Source organism: Xyrauchen texanus, chromosome 38, assembly GCF_025860055.1.
Source record: "Xyrauchen texanus isolate HMW12.3.18 chromosome 38, RBS_HiC_50CHRs, whole genome shotgun sequence".
NCBI lineage: Eukaryota > Metazoa > Chordata > Actinopteri > Cypriniformes > Catostomidae > Xyrauchen > Xyrauchen texanus.
This window is the reverse complement of record NC_068313.1, coordinates 7,894,750-7,914,571: the sequence shown is the minus strand read 5'-3', so window position 1 is coordinate 7,914,571 and position 19,822 is coordinate 7,894,750. Positions and strand designations below refer to the sequence as shown.

General features: G+C 42.0%; 1 protein-coding gene and 1 long non-coding RNA gene across 6 annotated transcripts in view; one reads left to right on the top strand and one right to left on the bottom strand.

Annotated features, from left to right (window-relative positions):
- The window catches only part of LOC127632056 (teneurin-4), a 292,730-nt gene that overhangs the window by 47,607 nt on the left and 225,301 nt on the right, over positions 1-19,822 (bottom strand). For all 5 annotated transcript variants that reach the window (XM_052110531.1, XM_052110527.1, XM_052110528.1 and 2 more), the window contains one exon: positions 12,101-12,255. In XM_052110531.1, the coding sequence (XP_051966491.1) occupies positions 12,101-12,255 (155 nt within the window). The remainder of the gene's footprint in view (positions 1-12,100; positions 12,256-19,822) is intronic.
- Positions 1,170-6,787, top strand: LOC127632058 (uncharacterized). Its single transcript, XR_007969042.1, has 3 exons — positions 1,170-1,285; positions 5,910-6,087; positions 6,587-6,787. It is a non-coding gene; the product is annotated as an uncharacterized LOC127632058 (long non-coding RNA).

Sequence of the window (19,822 nt, the reverse complement as noted above, 5' to 3'; positions counted from 1 at the left end):
CGATTTGGCCACTAATCGCAGGGTTGGTGGTTTGATTCCCGGCCCACACGACTCCACATGCCGAAGTGTCCTTGGGCAAGACACTGAACCCCAAGTTGCTCCCAATTCCATGTAAGCGCCTTGCATGGCAGCTCTGCCGCCATTGGTGTATGAATGTGTGTGTGAATAGGTGAATGAGTCACAGTGTAAAGCGCTTTGAATACCGTTAATGTTAAAAAGGCGCTATATAAGTGCAGACCATTTACCATTTATAATTTAAGAGACAGAGAAAAGTTTTGCTAGGGGAGTCGACTAAAAGTGGCATTATGTTTTTAAAAACGTAATTTTACATTGGGTTATGTTTATGCTTGAAGTGAATGGTTATGTTCTGAATGAAATGCCAGCAAATTGTTACAGTATACTGCAGACTATTGTTAAATAGCATATGAAACAATTTGTATTATGCAACAATAAACTTTAACAGCAGTTAACAATAAATGCTAGTTTGCTATATTTTGGTCCCATTACCTCATTATGTTGGGTGTTTAATTCATCTCAGAAATTTTAGCAGTCTAATCAAATAATGTTTGAACCTTTAAGGGCATACATCGGATCTTTTGTGACCCAGGACTTCATTCATCTCTTTTTTGGCTTTTTGTCCCCCCATCTCTTTAGTATTCCTCAACTTTTCTCTTATTAACACTGTAACAATACAACAATTTCCGTAAATCCTATTTTATGATATTAATTAATATCTAATAATATATAATTTAATAAAATGTTATTATGTACAATTTTACACTATCTGGGCATTTTGTAGATTGCATGCTGGGTCACTAAAGACCCGAGGGTACACTCAATACACCACCCTGCTCTCACTCCTGAAAATGATACCTGCACCCTAAGATGATCTACATCACAACTGCCTCTTAGTCTGCAGTAATCTATTGGCCACAGTAGTACTAAGCACTGATTTTAAGATATGATTAGGTCACAGTTAGACAAGAAGAAAGAAGACTGGCACTGGCAAACTAGGTCACCATGTTCTTTTCGATATTGGTAAGTGATACGTACCCCACGCTAAAACCTACACCACACACATAACATGACATCATCTTTTCTTATCAAGGAGGAGGGGTTTAAGTTATAAGGCACTTCATTGTCTTCCATTACAGTAGTGTAGAATAGACCTGTGACTGTATTATTTGGAAATCAATGCATTCTGTTTGAATTGTCAAATTTGTGCACAGACTAATTAACATTAGCCACTCTGCAGGCTTTTTTAAGTGCAGGATAGCCGCCGCAGGTGAGTCAAGTCCTACCTTTCACCGGACCATGACAACGTTTTAATTTTGGCAATCCAAAAATGTATGCTTTTGAGTAAGTAGCCTAGAAAATGATGCGGTGCGGACTACTTAACGGGTTAAACTATCTTTTATTCTGTGTGCACGTCATGTTTAGAATACATTAGGTTTATTGTAGGCTACATCACAGGCCTATTTTTTTCAATCCTATGGCTATTTTTATTTTTTTTTACATCATAACTGTTATTGGTTAACGTTCTTTACCGAACAGCTGTCATATTAGATCAATAGCTAATGCATGTTGTAAAATACACGCAACTTTTCAGCCATATATTTTTTGTCTCATAGAGTTGACTTATTACGGCTGGTTAGTTATTTTCAACAATGTCCTGACTGTTTTAATATGTTAAGTAACTTTTACGTGGTGAATTCAGTTAGAACAGGCTGGGTTTTCTATTGGTCCTGCCCTATTCATTCAATTGTTTTAAACAAATATGCCTGTTAAATATTCCCTAACGTTGATTCAGTGAATGCGTGTCATGTTCTATATTTAATGTACAATGCAAGGTGAGCACGTCGCAGATAAATGCAACTTTTCAGTGGAATTTAGCTTCAGATTTGCAATAGATTAAGTATTTTAAATGGGTCACATAAACACATTTATTTCGACTTCAAAATTGCCATTTAAGCGTCCGTGAAATTAGTTGTTCAGCACATCCCTAATGTCAATAAACCCTAAAACCTTGTCAATTTAAACAACGTTACAGAAGAATTAAACGTAAATGCTATTATAACAGAATTAGCTTTGCATTTCTGCCTTTAAACCTTCCAAAAATTGGCCACATTCACTTGCATTGTAAGTGCCTCACTGTAACCATGACTTTTGCTTATTTCAAAGAAAAGGAGAGACGATTCTAAATACATTTTTCTGGTTATCAACATTACGCCACAAATGCGATCAATTGAGCTTAACTTGTGTTGAACCAGGAATATTCCTTTAATATATATAATATAAATATTAAAAATAATAATAATAATTGGCTTGTAATCTTGTTTATTTAAATACAAAAATAAGAGAAAAAAAAAAATGGTGTTTACAGTAAGGCACTTGAAATGGAAGTAAAATGGGGCCAGTCCATGTAATATGCACTGTTTAAAAAGTATAACCACAAGCCATAAACATTATGGTAACATTATTATAGAGTAATACAATCTCTGTTCTACATGATTTTAGTGTGATAATGTCTCTGTTCTACATGATGTTAGTTATAAAATCACTTATAAGGATAAGAGAGGTTTTTAATAGGGCGTTACATCATCATAACAATAAAATTGTAATATATTTTATAACTTTACACTGATAATGTGATTTTATCACACTAAAATCGTGTGAACACTTAGAATGTTTACAGTAGGTCTTGTATTCTTCAAGTACATATGCATAGTGTCACGAACACCGGCCACCGGAGAGCTGATTCAGTTTTAACCCTGAACTACATTTCCCATAAACCCACATACCTGGTCCGATTACCCCACAGCTGTTCCCGATCACATCCACGCTATTTAACCACGCTTGTTTGTTGAATCATTGCAAAGTCTTGTTGGTTCCGACTACATCTCTGAGCGTTACTACTACCGATCTCCTGTGTATTGACCCAGCCTGTATTTACCACTACGTTTGTCTGCCGCCTGCTCTTCGTTATATTAACGCCTGTCAACCTGATTCTGATGTTTGCTGCCTGCCCCGATTCTCTGCCTGTCTGACCACAAACTCTGTTACCTGTGATATTCTTGTCTGCTCATTCTTTGAACCTTGCCTGTATTCACCTGAACCCTGTCACCAAATAAAACCGCACATGGATCCCAACCAGCCTGGGTCCACGTTACACATAGGGGTGCAGATAAAAAAAAACGTTTGGTAACCCAAACCATTAACTAACCTTCAAATTTTTTTCATGAAATCTAAAGGTTGATAAAAAAGTTGTTCAAGCTCCAACCCCAGTCCTAAAACTAACTCTAAAATTGTATTGGTTGATAGGAATGTCTTTCCAGGACCATCGTTTTTGTAGGAAGATGGCAAAATCATAGCGTTGTGAATGAGCTAAGGAATGAGCTCTAAAAACTATATAATCAAGATAAAGTCACACTCACCGAACAAACATCTCTGTGAATTGCTTGAAGGTGTGATAACAGGTTCATTTTCCCTTATATTAAATCAATTCTCTTCTTAACAGTGCTGCATATTTAACGCCTGTGTATTTGTGTGTGGCGATGGGGTGGGATTTCACACCTGCTTGAGAGATTGATAGGATGTATCAGCTCTATTTCACTCCATCTCCTCCTCACACTTTCACAGACTAACAGAAAGGGAGAATAAATCTCTCACACCCTCATAAATCCAAGACAAGAACAGCTGCTTTTAAATCCTTCACCACACGCTCAAGCACATGTAATGAGAACTTGCAGGCTTGACCTTGTCCATGTAAGTCAGCTTGCATCTTAAAAAGCCTTTTGAAAAGAGCCACTTTTCTTATCGATGTGATTCCATCATAAGAGGGAAAATAATTGCTTGCTTTCTTTTGAGACATGCTCGTTCAGACCAGACATTGCTGTTAGGGTTAGGAAATAACAATCAGTTCCATTTTTTTCCCACTGATGTAGACAGAACATCGTACTGAAATACTCATTGTTTCCTGCTGTGCTACTGAATCTACAGTGCCATGGTAAAACAAAGACTGGAGAGAGAAAGACTGGGTGCGTTTAAAGGCAATTCATATACAGCACATATTTTATCTTTCTATTGCCCTCACTGTTGGCACGCAAAAACAAACATACAGAGTGACCAATGTACTACAAATCACCAATAAAGGATTTTTATGAGCTGGTTATTTTTAATGACTGTTAAAAAGACTCAAACTTAGTCTGAAACTCAAGCTATCAGTTTCAAACAGTTGCACTCGCTGATAAATTGCTCAGAGTTCTAGTCTTATTCAAGATTCAAAAATCAAGAAACTTTATTGGGATGGCAAAAAGAAACTTTCCGTTGCCAAAGCATTAGTAAATATAAACACATACACATACATTCAATGTAAACATATCTAAAATAAAATATCAAATAGAACTAAGATAACAATAAAAGATGTTGAAGTCATTACTTTGTCATGTCAAACGAAGTGAGAAATTACTATGCTATGTGTTCTTAAAGCTTGTGAGACTTATGTTGGTGTAATTACCGGTTATTCATGTTAAAACATAAAATTAAAGAGTTTAGTTTATTTGTTAAGTAAATAGTTTGGTGGGAACTCTTCTTCAAGTACAAAAATTATTGGATTATTGAATCATTAAGTGAAATCAAAATCAGAACAAAAACAAGTAAAGTCTTTATTATTCCTATCTGTAGTTGCTGTCAATAATCCTTAAATAGAGCACACTAACATCCTTGAGTTAAAAAAACATATAATATTCACATTCATCCAAGAAGGTGCAGTTATTTCTCACCATTCAGCATGGGGCGAGGAGGATATTTATCCTCGAAACTGACATAATAGTTGTGAAGACATGTCAGTAATAATGAAAAGATCATAAATAAAGATTCCTGCCAAGCATCAAAACTCCTAGCACTCGTGCAGAGTGTCTATGCTGCCCGAAAGGAAAACAAATTCTGAATATATACATCTAAATAGTATAATGAAAATCAGATGCCAGAAATAAAGCCATTGCAGATTTGAAGCTTCCAAGGGGGTTTTATAGAGTGCAACAGTAGGGTTCTGCAAGTAAAAATCCAGTTATCTAAATAGATAAATTCATTTTTAATAATAAAAGCATAAACTTTTCAAGAGAAACCTACCACAAGCTCTGAGATTGTGAAATTATCATATTCTTCTGTAGATTTTTGTTAATTATCAAGAAATTGCATTTAATAGGTAAATTCTCTGTGAAGACCTACACTACCCATAACTCTGAAGACAGATCGACCAATCAGAGAAGATTCTGTTAGAATGGAAATTGAAATCATAATTTATCTGAATATTTTGCAATAATTAAGTGTTTTATTACTAAAATCGTAATCAATGATCGTAAGTCGACAATTTTATATTGTACCACAGTTAAATTTGATTATGTCATTTGCAGTGCATCATGGGATAAGTAGTTTATTATTTCACAAAAGATAGTACACACCTTGCACCTCCTTTTGTTTTTATTTTTCTTTTTTTTTTGTTCTAAATAAAATGTTTTAATGTTGTGATTCATCTGAGAGCAGGTGGATTTGGTTCATGGCTTTGATCTCTTTTATGAAGAATTCATTTTTAAATGAATGGAAAAAATCATGCCCAGAAATGTGGCTGAAAAAGTGGGCGGTTACAATCGTGCTCTATTAAGAGCAGCAGTATAAAGAGTACTGTATGTAAATAAATTCCCCTCGCACCAAAAAGTGATATTTTTAAGTGTGAATCGAGGTGAGAGAGGTGTCTGTGAATGAGAGAAAATGGGCTTCAGATGAGCCTTCAAAAATGTGGCAGCAGTAGCAGCAGGCTTAAGTAATGCAGCGCAGTAGCTGATGCAGTGAACGTGTGCTGCCCATGCATTTTTAATGGATGCTTTTTACTGTCTGAATGTCTTTGGCAGAAGCTGGAGTGATTTGTCATCATTGAGGCTGGGGACTACAGCATGTGTGTGTCTGCCTGGGGAGAGAGGTTTTCTCTGTGGTGGTAGGATTCTAGAGGTCATCTCCCCAGTGCTCTGCATCTTCTCAGCAAAATAAACCCTCTTTCTGTGAGACAGCAGACGCATTATTGAGCAAACTGTAAGTTGGACAGATACATGTAAAGCACACTCAGAAGGAAGAAGGTCGAATGAAATTAAAGTTGGTGTTGGATACACCTGAAGCAATTTATGCTCTTTATAATGTGGATTCAAGGACTCATCGTAGATGAAACCCATCCGCTTTTCATTTTCTTATTATTTTAGGGCTAATATGTTTGGCATTGTGACATTATTTTCATGATGATTAAGCATCTTTTCCACCCAAATTTCTTCTCATTGCTGTAGTGCAAAAAATTAAATACAATAAAATCAAGTAAAATACTTTCAAATAAATATGTAATGGTACTATTTATTGCAGTGAATTTAATTCAGTTTAATTTCCTATCATCATGGTAATGCTAATGTAAATGGAAGAGCAGCGTAGTTCTAGCAGGAAGACTAGCAGCTGTACATCATCATTAGCTGGGTAACTCCTAGCCAATAGCATGTAAGCCATTGCTTTATAAGTCTGCTCACAATCTATCACATTGCTGTTTCAGTGTGCTAACCGGCAACCTCCACCACCCCACCACCACCAGTTGAGCCCCGTCCCGCACGGGGGTAGGCTCCTCGCCCCTGCCTGCTATCTCTGGCAGGATATGATGGTTCTGAGTACAACTCCCTCGGACCGCCAGACGGGGCCTACGCCAAAGAGAGACATTACTTTTCTGTTTTACATTCATCAAATAAATGGCATCTTAAACCTCACTCAAGCTTGCGTGTCTTCCCACATTTTTTTTTCATATTATTGTAATAATTTTGGGGAAATGTGTCAGAATTTCATGAAAATAATGGCTCAATGCAGACAATTTTCATGGTAAGGTTTAACCTGTTTATACGCACCCCCTTTATTAGCACAATCCATGAAAATGACATACCTGAACTTAAATGGTTGTATTTACTGCACCCTTTGGAGTATGGACACAGTTGTAGTATCTTTTGAAAGAACACACTTTGGTCTTTATTTCCCAACTTTCAGAATTAATATATGTTGTTATTTGTAAAGTTAGAGAAGCTGAAGTTTATAGTAATGGAAATATTTTGTGCTGAACATGTATTTATAATCTAAAAAAACAATAATAAAAGTGCCAAGACAACCCAGAAATACAATGTTCTCAAAGCCATAAGTCTAAAGAAGTTAAGATTCAAATTTGAAGATGATCTAACAAAAAATGAGGTTCCTGCAAGCTATTATCTCTGAAAATCGCTGGTAGCATACAGAGTAAAATTAAGGCTCCGCCTTTCAAGATAGGCTCATTTTGTTTACAGGACTCTAATATATAAGATCATCTACAGTTTTACAACATGATTGCTGCTCAGATTGCATAGTTTGTTGAAGAACGATGATGAAGGGTTATTCTTTCAGGCAAGATCACATGTAAACAATGGAGAATATATCAATATTTCTCAGATTTATCACTTTTAACATAATTTGTTAACAATAATTACATTTATATACGGTAAATTATATATTTAAAATAAGCAGAATTGCGTATCAACAGGTTAAAAAGTTCTGCTTAAGTTTTCAAGTTGGAATTAATTTTCTGTTGCAATATACGAATGTTGAATGGATTACTGGATTACTGTTGATAAATGATGAATGTATTGCATACATGTTCATTTTTTAGGATAACTGGCCCTTTATTAAACCCTACCTTTATTAAACCCTACAGTTAGTGTTACCAGGCAAGATATGACTATCAAGCTATCCTACTTGTTCTCTTGGCATCAAACATTGAGAAAAAAGAAAAGTGATGTGACTATGTCTGAATAAATCTCAGGATTTAAATTATAATATAATGAATAAGTGGCTCTTAGTGTTCATCCCTCAGAGACTCAAGCACTGATATTCATAACATATACCTTTTTTTCTCTTTGAAACTGTTTTTAGTAAGCCACTATTTATGAGGATTTATATGCATATTTTGTTTTAGTGTAGATTTTGGAGAGAGAGAAAAAAGATGTCAAATTGCAATGCTGGACATTAAGGGCTGCATTTAAAAAAAAAAAAATTATAATACGTTTTACACAGCAAATTATAGTTTTGTATTTATAACACAAATCAAAACACAATATGAAAAGTAATGTATTACAAGCAGTAAGGGTAAACTTAAGAACAGCAAATAAATGTTACTATTTAAAACTAATGAGGACTATTGATATTAATTATATATTTGCTAGTATATTCAATATAAAATACTGTATGTATAAACAATATATATATATACCATTGCAATCAAAACTAGTCAACCCCCCCAAACCAGCAATACATTCTGGTGATGTGAATTAAAACACATCAACTAAAACCTTAGCAAACAGTCAAAGTAAGTGTTTAATACACATTAGAGTGATTTTGAGAACAAAGAGTTCTGTTGACCAAATAAAAATAAATTAATAACTAATTCTCTCCACAAATGTCTTGTTAAAATTATTCAAACTTCAAAGTCAATCATTTGTGGGGCATCCTTCAAATAAGGTAAATAAGGTTTCAGGTAAGTGTTCTCAGGCTTCGGACACCTCTATTGGAATTTTACACATTTCTCATTAGCAAAAGCTTCCAGCTCATTGACAGTCTTTGGTTTCTCTGTTGCCACTGCTTCCTTGAAATCCTAACAAAGATTTTCAATGGGATTTTAATGATGGACTGAAAGGGCCATTCAAGGACATTCCACGACCCATCCATGAACCAGATTTAGGACAACTTGGATGCATCCTTGGTGTTATTGTCTTTTTGGAAAGTCCAGTGATCACAAGCTTCAATTTACACACTGAAGGCATCACATTTTTGCAAAATGGCCTGATACCTGATAGATTCCATGGCATCAGTCACATAAGGGGTTTTTCCACTGCACGGTACAACTTGACTCAACTCGACTCTGCTCACTTTTTTGGGGTTTTCCACTGTGGATAGTACCTGGTCCCTAATAGTTTTTTTAGTACAACCTCGGTCGAGGTTCCAAGCGAGCCGAGCCAATACAAAATGTGACATCAAAATCAAAATCCTGCAGATCACTGATTGGTCAGAGACAATGGTCACTACCAGCGTCACTGGATTTCCGACACGTGACATTTTAAAGTTAGCAACAGCGACAACAGTATTATTTGTTTAGTATCAACAGTATCATTTGAGTTTAGAATTGTGAACAAAGAAATGGCTGTGTGCAAAACCACACCTTGGTCAATAAACGAGGTGCAGACGGTCCACTTGTTAGCAATGAGCGAAATGAAGGAAGTGTCTCAGTTGTTGGCCACACACGGCAACGGTGTAGGAAAAGTAAAAAAAACAAAAAACTTAAGTGAATATAGAACCATCAAGGAAAAGTGGAAGTGGTTCGACCAAATGGACGCTATTCTAAACCAGTGAGCAATGGGAGGGAGAGAGTCCTGGACTCAGCCACGATGGAGGATGGTACATTTTGTTACGTTAACTCTATACTCTGCTTGAAAGCTTCACTTTATTTAGTTGACCAGCTACTGGAAGATTGCTTCTAAAACAACCAGGCCAATTTAACTGTTACACTTGTGTAAAATCACCATGCAACAACTGCTTTATGCAGCACAATGAGCTAGTAGCTAACAGCTAGCAGTTGTGTTATTGTTTTGGTCAGTAATGTTTGTGTCGTGTTTAAGATGATGTCACGGCAGTAGAGGTGGCTTGTAATGACCTTGCCTTTCTTACTCCAGACGTACTGCTGACCCATGGGCCAAAAACTAATTTTCAGTTTAGTGTCATACGTCCATAAAACCTTCTTCCAGGACTCAACAGGTCTTTCCTAATTCCTTCTTGAATATTCAAGTCAGCATTTCCCTTGGTGAAGATTTGATTTATTACACACCCAAGAAGGTTGCTGTTGTGCCATAAAAATGTAAGAATGGTGCTGCCAACATTGCCTATTGGAAATGGAAGTGCATTGGAAATTTACTTTTAGCGTATGAAATGAAATGATCTCTATTAGTTTTGTGACAGCTTATAATTAATTGCATTTTTTTTTTATAGAAATACATTTTTGCTTACAACACTAAACATAAATTAAAAAACTTAAATAAGTGCCATTGTAGAGTGATGGCTTAATTATATTTTAAAACAATTAGTTGCAAAGCCTTACATATTTAAGAAACAGCTACATGTATTAGGGGTTGAATAATTATGGCATGGCTGTATTTTGTAAAAATCCTGCTATTTAGAAATATTAGGTTATATATTCACACACTATGACTTTGAATATGTCATTCAACTGACATATATTGCAATTTTATATGCAGTATACAATATATGTAATGTAGTACATTTTATATACCATACATACTAGGGCTGCACGATTTGGACAAAAAATCATATTGTGATAATTTTGAAAAATATTGCGATTGCAATTTGAACAGCGATTATGATGGTAATGTTTTCCATGTTAAACTGCAAAAAAGGCTACTGGGGTTTTGACATCTGAGCCTTCTTTAAAAGAACCAAACTGAGACCTTTTTCAGTTCAACCACAAACAAATAAATATCTAAACTCTGAAACAATGTCTTCTTCATATCCAAATGTTACCATCCTCTGTGTACCTGTTTTTGTCCATTTTGTGACAGGATCTCAGCCCACTAATCATCAACATAAGTTTTTGAAACACAGTCAAATTGAATATTAGGGATGCTCTAATCAGGATTGATACCGATTTCCAGTTTTCATCTCATCAATCAATGCTGATCATATAAGATACATATTTAAAAGTAAAACATATTTACTGTATATAAATAGTCCTAAAGAATGAGGCTTAATGTCAAACTGAAGTTGAACTGATAATCCATTGGTGTAATTAAACTTAAAGTGAAAAATTTGGATAGTTTTCACCATTTAATTTAATTATTTGTATTCATTATTTTATTATATTTAAATTAGCAATGCATTATATTATAGTAACTAAATGTTTGATATTTATTTATGTATGTTCCGTCCTTTTCATTTTGTTGGATGTTGGTAATATTAGTTCCGCTTTCACTTGTTTCCACGGGGAGTGTAATAAGGGCAATAAGTGCGACATGCTCTCTCGTGAGGTAAACAAATGACAGGAGAAGAGGACTCTACAGGTGTTACTGTTAATGCTGTTTGCTCAGAAATCATTTAATAAAGATGTTTGAATTATACCCCATCTTGTATTCTGCGTTATTATTATGATACCGGTGCCTTGCGGAGACTGAGATGCTGTTGTCTTCTACCGCAGATAATAATAAAAACAGTTTAAATGATTTGGAATGGTTTTTCCATGATTTACTGAATAAGCTAAACTGTGTAAAAATAGAAAAAAGAAGGTACTGACAGCTACTGAAAGGTTTCCAATACACCATGGAAAGCTGCATGCAAAATGTGAAATTCGGCAAAGAAATGTCAGTCAACTAAATATCGAAAACTGGGCTTTTCAGTCAACAAATGACAATTTTATTTGTCATTGCAACTGCAGGCACTATAGACTGTCTTGAAACTGGGATAATGTGCAAACAGAATAAAGTCATGGAAAATCAAAGTACCACCTAAATAATTCCAGGTCTGGACCTCAAGGGCTGTGTCACATCCCTAACTGAAGCTTTTGAGATCATATTCAATGCAGTGTCCTTGCCTTGGGTGACTGTTAACATTTGGATAGAATAGTGAGACCAGGGTGACCACAGAATGCACGTCTCTCAAAGAATGTACTGCATGCATGTCTGTTGGAGGTAGAAGGCAGATCTGTCAGTCAGGTTGTAGGTCAGCTTAGATCAGGTTGCCACAGGCCTGCAGCTGTAGGCAACATCTGGGTTAGTGGGACCCACTGCATCCGACACTCCCTGACCTGCCCTCTCCAACAAGCACCAAAGAGTTTACAGCTGCGACCCAGCCTAAGGCTGGACATGAAAATTACGACAAACACAGTAGGGGGACGGCATGGCTGCACTGGCCTTTCACAAACCCTGCCTTAAGTATGGTTTCATAAACAGGCTGATGGGTGAAAAAGTCAAAGAGGGAACATAACATGGTTACCCACCTGGGAGATGTCCATCACTGAATCACAACTCAGGGGCCGTGCCGAGGTCAAGTCGTTGAAGCCCAGCAGGGTGGATATGATCCCGTTTTGATCAATACGACGGATCATGGTGCCATCTACAAAGAATATAACGCCATACTTGTCCACAATAATGCCTGTAGAAGACAGACAGGGGAAGGGAATGAGTCTTCATCTTATAAGGATTGAATTTTAAATTGATACTATATGATGAGTGAATTGATGATGAGTGTAACCTTGATGTCACATATTATATGATAGAAATGGTCATTTCATAAATGAAGCTGGAAGGATATGGTGACTGTGGTAGTGTCAAAATGATATCGATATCTCCCAGCATCAACATGCTCAATAAGAAGCCAAAAGACTAATAAAACATACATGTGATGCATTTATTATTTATGTCCAAGTAACAACAATCAGGCATGGAGCAACCAGAAGAGACAGAGAGAGAGGGAGAGAAATGGATAGAGAGAGATTTACGAGAGATTTTAAGTGACACTGTGACACTGTCACAGAGAATGTGAATAATTTTGACACCAGTGAAACGTGACTCTGGGTGCGTCACCTTTCATTGCATTTTACATTGCATTGGTAATCATGAGCATCTGTCACAAATGCTTCTTTATTTTCAAATGACATAACCTTTAAAGCCTTGAAAGAGTAGGATGTGAAAAGTCAATTATATAAGTCTTTATGTGATGGTAAAAATGGAGGGAAGCATTGTGTGCATCCACTTATAGCCCAAGCCCCACCCCACCCCCCAATGAAGCTCAAAGCACTAAATATAGCCGCTGTCCAATGAAAAACACATATCTCCACTTTTGGCAATTTTGACTTTTTACCATTGACAGAATATGCCAAATTACCTCTTCCTACAGTTTGAATTGTGCATTGAAATGACCAATCAAAATGACCAATGAAAAGATATTTAATCATATAAAATCTGTTCAACAAGTATCTCCACTGGCCTTGAGAAGTGTTCATCAAAACTGTGTATTTCCTGCCCTTATGTTTTGAAAAGCATCAACTAATTTACATCAGCTGTCCGACTGAAACGTAGAGAAGAGATTGCCGACATCATACTGGCCCTGGACAACCAAAGTAACTCATGCATGCCCAATGTCAGGTGGCTTTAAAAAGTAGAATATTTCAGTCATTTAAGGTTGCCAGATTTCCAACTTCACGAAAACGAGAGTGAAAGTTAATTCCGACAAGCAAGTCATGCTTTGGATCTTTAAACCTTCCACTCAACAACTGGACTAGAAACCCTAGTCATTTCTTTTTTTTTTTTACTTTTCTCCCCAATTTGGAATGCCAAATTCCCAATGCACTCCAAGTCCTCGTGGTGGCGTTGTGACTCGCCTCAATCCAGGTGGTGTACGATGAATCTCATTTGCCTCCGTGTCTGAGACTGTCAATCCGCGCATCTTATCACATGTCTTGTTGAGCGCGTTACCGCAGAGACATAGCGCATGTGCTATTCTCTGCGGCATCCATGCACAACTCACCACACACCTCATTGAGAGCGAGAACCCCATGTGATTCTAACCTCCCTAGCAACCGGGCCAATTTGGTTGCTAAGGAGAACTGGCTGGAGTCACTCGGCACACCCTGGGATTCGAACTCGAGACTCCAGTGGTGGTAGTCAGCGTCTTTACTCGCTGAGCTACCCAGGCCCCAAAAATAAACAAAATCTCTAGCAATTGATACCTACCAACTGAGTTCTGGGAACAAGAACAGTTAGACTTGAGTCTGTACATGAACATATGCCATTGGAGCCAATGATAAAAAAACCGTCGACGGTTGCTAAAAAAAACGAATAAAAATATCGAACAGTTCACTAACAGGTGTGTAATGATAGAATTCTATTTATGGTTCTAAAGGTGAAAAATTATGTTATTTTTGACTGATTTTGTAAGATTGTTTATGAGAAAAAGAGTTCTCTTACGAGAGGTTCTCTCGTATTGCGTAAGCTAGCTTCACAATCACAAAAAGATTCATCTTTTCTGAGATATTGAAGCCAAAAAATTATCCTTAATTTTGTATCCATTGTCAACGCATTTTAGCAGCTGCATACCTTGAGCGTCTAGCTAGCGAGCTCAATGGTTGCTCTGCGGCAACTGCTGCAGCCTATAGACGAACTTGAGTGAACTCGCGTCCAATGAGAGGCGCCCGCGCCGTCACTGTATCGAAGCCCGCCAGAATGGGCGTGGCTAGAGTGCATATAAGCGTAAGTTCGTAGGCTGGAACCCTGATTTTCATCTATTTAGCGAGCTCTTCGCATCTCTGAACTGCAGAAGCCGCTCGCCGCTCGAGGGGCATCTAGCAAGCTTGGACAGCGCCGAAGAAGCCGGCCGTCTTCGCCACCTTCAGCCATCCTGCGAAGCTACGCCATCCGGCGACGTATCCTGTTTAGAGCAAGCTAGTTCCTCAGCTAACTTCACAAAAAGAGCAACGAGCGCTTTTTAAAGATGCCTCGCACCACCTGCACCTCATGCCGCCCCTCTCAGCGCGGAGACCGCCACCTCATCTGGCGCCTCTGCCTGGGACTGGAACATGCAGAGCTCGCCGCTGACGGGCGGATGCGACCTCTGCGAGGAGCTTCGATGTCGACCCTCGCGGGCTAGACTCGAAGCACTCAAGACCGAAGCCGCCGCCGCTTTCGCTTCGCCAAGAGAAAGAAGCGCCGCCACAAAGGCTGCCGGAACCGGTGTTAGAAGCGACTACCTCGCCGGAGCCTCTCCTCGAGCCTCGCTCACCCTCCCCGCCTCGGACGCCGCGAGTTGCCGCAGCGGCCGCGACTGCTGCCATCTCGGATGACGAGGCGGAGGATAAGGGCTGCTGTTCCATCATGACTTCGGACAGCGAGGAGTGGTCAGGCTCCCAAGCCTCCTCCTCGCCCAGGAATCCAGCAGGACCCGCGCCGAGTCGAAGAAGAACTAACGCCTCCTCACACAGGCCGCCGACCGCCTCGGGCTCGAAAGTGGTCACCGCCCTCTGAGCAGGCTCCCAACAGACTCGACGGCTGCTTTCTTCAGAGCCGTCGCCGCAGCGCCATGCGTCCGGCCGCTCCTTCCTGCCGGAACTCCACGCCGAGCTCTCTAAATCGTGGAATGCGCCTCTCTCGGCCAGGAACCGATCCCATGTGTCCACCTCTCTCGCTTCTTCGAGAGTGCGATGAGAAAGGCAGGCACCCAGAGGCTGTTTCAGATCTAAGGAGCGCGACGGATCTCGCCCTTCGCGCCACCAAAGCTGCAGCTCAAGCCCTAGGGAAGTGCATGGCCACGCTGAATGTGACCGAGAGAATGTGACACCTATGGCTAACGCTAGCCGACATGGGAGAAGCTGAACGCTCCACATTCCTCAATGCGCCGCTCTCTCCGTCCGGTCTCTTCGGTTCCGCGGTGAGTGGCATTGTTGACCGTTTCTCGGAAGTCCAGAAAGCCACCCAAGCCATGAATCTCTTCCTGCCTCGTCGCGCTAGCTCCTCTGCAGGCCGCCCACGTGACCAGCCTCCTGCACGCAGCCTCTTCACAGCCTCAGCTCAGCAAAGCCAGACTTCTCAGCGCCGACAGGGCGGCCGCTCTAGATCGCGCTCAGACAGCCGCCGCGAGACCGCTGCCTCGCTGGCCTCGGCCTAAGATTGCACTGAAACCTGAGCAACCGAAGTCCTCCTAGCTTTGTTGAGGAACGACGGCTCAGTCCCGCCGCGCCGACCACCGTCAAAGCTTCGCCCCTGTCAGTCCCCTTCTCTCAGGCTACTGCAGTGGTGGATTCAGCAGCCAACAAGCCGGGTGATACTGCCCGCTTGCTCAGCACTCAAATGCCGCTTTCACGGCGACCCAAAGAAATCTTGTAAAAGCAAACATGCCTTATGTGTAGAAAATGTGCCCACAATCCAGTGTTCACCCCTACACACAAGCATTACACTTCCCGTGTCCCTATCAGAGCCCACTCACATAAAGCGGGCACAGCCAGCTCGAGTGTTAGAGTCAATAAACGCCTCACCGAGTCCGTCGCGCGCCTCTTCTCTGCCCGCTCTGTCACACGGCCAGCAAACACCTCTCTGTATGTAAGTCCCATGCCCGTGACTATGCTCACAAGATCACTTAACAGATGTTACTCTTTCCCCATTCACCTCAATCGGAAGTCACTCACAGAACAGCCTGTCCCTGCTGTCTGCGAGCAGTCATGCATAAGCACAGTAAGCCGCCACACATTCTGTTCAGCTCGCTGTGTGCGGCAATCAGGGCTGACTTGGCCATTCACCCTCTAACATAACGCTTCAAAGCGTGGAAAGCTATCCCAGGGATATCCAAATGGGTGTTAAGCACAATAAAACAGGGCTATTTGCTACAGTTTGATCGCCGCCTCCCCGCTTCAGAGCTGCTCGAAACTACTGTGAACACGGAAGCAGCCTGCATACTTCGCTCAGTAATAGCAAACCTTCTGTGCAAAAGGGCCATAGAGAGAGTGCCACCTTCTCTGAGCTGAAGTCGGGTTTTACAGCCGTTATTTTCTTGTCCCCAAGAAAGACGGCGGCCTCAGACCAATATTAGATCTCAGGGTTTTGAACAAGGTGCTCGCAAAAAGACCGCTCAAAATGCTTACAATCAGGAAACTCCTCGCAAGATGTGCGCCAGGGGACTGGTTTATTTCTCTCGATTTGAAAGATGCCTACTTTCAGATTCAGATAAATCCCCGCCACAGGCCATTCTTGAGATTCGCCTCGACGGCCAGGTTTATCAATACACCGCCCTTCCGCTCGCCTGTCTTTAGCACCTCGTACTTTCACGAAGTGCATGGATGCGGCGCCGCGACCCCGCGGAGTCAGGGCTTACGAATTCTGAACTATTTGGACGATTGGCTGATTTTGGCACAGTCACATATGGAGCTTCTGTCTCACAGGACAGTTCTCCTCAGTCATCTGAACAGTTTGGGTCTTGCAGTCAATTGGACCAAGAGCTCACTACAGCCCAGTCAGGCAATTTCCTTCCTTGGAATAGAACTAGACTCCATGGCGATGACGGCTCGTTTATCTACACAGCGCTTTCAGATGAACAGCCTCACGCCTCTGAAAAAATTTCAGAGAATGCTAGGTTACATGGCCTCAGCCGCAGCAGTACTTCAGCTGGGTTTACTGTGCATGCGCCCGCTTCAGCATTGGCTAAACACCCGCGCGTCTCGCCGGGCATGGGCCTTGGGCCGCCAGCCGATCAAAGTGACTCAGACCTGTATCTCAGCTCTGCAGCCCTGGGCAGTGGCCGAATGGTATCAGCGGGGAGTGACGATGGGAGCTGTATCTCGCCGAAAAGTCATCTCGACAGACGCCGGCCCAGCACGGTCTGCGCGCAGGGCTCTCCGGTTTTTGGCCTATGGTCAGTTCAGGAAAAGCTCCTTCACATAAATTGTCTGGAAATGATAGCGGTCGAGTACGCCGCCGGCGCTTCCTCCCGGTCATTCAGGGTCACCACGCCCTGGTCCGCTCGACAACAGATCTGTGGTATCCTATCTAAACCGCCAGGGCGGTGTCAGATCCAGGAACCTCTTCCATCTGACAAAACGCATACTGAGTTGGTCCCAGTGCCACCTGCGCCGCTGAGGGCTGACACACGTGCCAGGCCACCTGAACGACGGCCCAGACAGACTGTCCAGAGACAATATTTCCCCAGGGAATGGTCCCTGCACGCTCAAACAGTCCAGAAGTTATGGAGCATATTCGGCAGAGCAGAGATAGACCTCTTTAGCGCCAGAAGACAACTCTCACTGCCCAGTATTTTTCTCGAAGCGAGGACGCGCTGGCCCAGGACTGGCCCAACCGCCCGCTTTACGCCTTCCCTCCAGTCTCGCTATTGCCACAGGTAATGCAGAGGATCAGGGAAACGCGCCACTCGGTGCTCCTCATAGCCCCGCTGGGAGAATCAGACATGGTTCCCGGAGCTTACGCAGCTGTCACTGACAGCCCCGTGGCCCATTCCAGTGAGAGCAGATCTCCTCTCTCAAGCTCGCGGCACGATCTGGCATCCCCACCCAGAGCGCTGGGCACTGCACGCGGGTGATCAACGACTACCCGCCGCTTTGCCAGAAGGAGTAATAAACACTATCATACACGCTAGAGCCCCTTCCACGAGAAGACTCTATGCGTCCAAATGGTCTGTGTTTTCAAAATGGTGCACCGACAGAGACCTTGACCCACGGACATGTGGGGTGTCGTCGCTGCTCGTGTTTTTACAAGAGCTGCTGGATAAGGGCAGATCCCCATCCACGCCAAAGTGTGCGTGGCGGCCGTCGGGCGCTCGCTGAACCCCTGCACGCCAGTCACTGGGAAAAACGAGCTGGTCATCCGCTTCCTCAGGGAGCTAGAAGGATGAACCCCCGCGCTCCCATCGGTTCCTATCTGGGATCTTTCTGTAGTTCTCGAGCTATGAAAGCCCCCTTTCGAACCGCTTCAATCTGTGGATTTGAAATACCTTTCACTCAAAACCATTTTTCTAACTGCCCTGTCATCAGTTAAACGTGTGGGAGACCTTCACGCGCTGTCTGTCAGCGCTGCGTGTCTTGAGTTTGGACCAAGTGACTCCAAGGTCATTTTAAAGCCTAGACATGGCTATGTCCCCAAGGTGATCGGTACTCCTTTCAGAGCACAAATCATTTCCCTATCGGCGCTGCCAGCATCCGATAGCGAACGCGACGCCAATCTCCTTTGCCCAGTCAGAGCACTGAGATTGTATACTGCGCGCTCCGCCTCTTTCAGACGCTCTGAGCAGCTTTTTGTTTCGTTCGGAGGGCGCACCAAAGGTTTCGCCGCCTCGAAATGGATAGTGGACGCTATTGCTGCCGCGTACGTGTCAAAAGACCTACCATGCCCGTTAGGCATTAGGGCTCACTCCACTAGAGGCATGGCCTCCTCATGGGCATGGTCCAGCGGGATTTCCATTCACGACATATGTGTGGCAGCGGGCTGGGCTTCCCCCTCCACCTTTGTCAGATTTTACAATTTGGAAGTGCCCGCCCTGCAGGCAAAACTACTAGAGGTTTAATACGTTACAGCTCCCTGGTGAGCTGCACTGACGGGACACATTCCACACAGACCGGCACCGCCGCTCTGTCTTTCCCTTCCCACTATGTGCTTATGTATTACACACACACTGGCCCGCACTCTTGCCGGCCAAATATTATTCCCCACTCACAAGGGCTCCCCGGTCCCCCACCCCGGGCTCATGCAGTGGATGCTTGAGCGCGACGGCGTTGACAATGGGTTCCCGTAGCGTAAGCTAGCTTACGCAATACGAGAGAACCTCTCGTAAGAGAACGAATCAGTTACCTAACGTAACCTCGGTTCTCTCTAGATGAGGGAACGAGTATTGCGTAGCCGGCCGTGCTCTCGCCACGAGCGACTTTCGCTTCATTCAATGAAAACCAGGGTTCCAGCCTACGAACTTATGCTTATATGCACTCTAGCCACGCCCATTCTGGCGGGCTTTGATACAGTGACGGCGCGGGCGCCTCTCATTGGACGCGAGTTCACTCAAGTTCGTCTATAGGCTGCAGCAGTTGCTGCAGAGCAACCAATGAGCTCGCTAGCTAGCCCGCTCAAGGTATGCAGCTGCTGCACTGCGTTGACAATGGATACAAAATTAAGGATAATTTTTTGGCTTCAATATCTCAGAAAAGATTAATCTTTCCCGTAGCGTAAGCTAG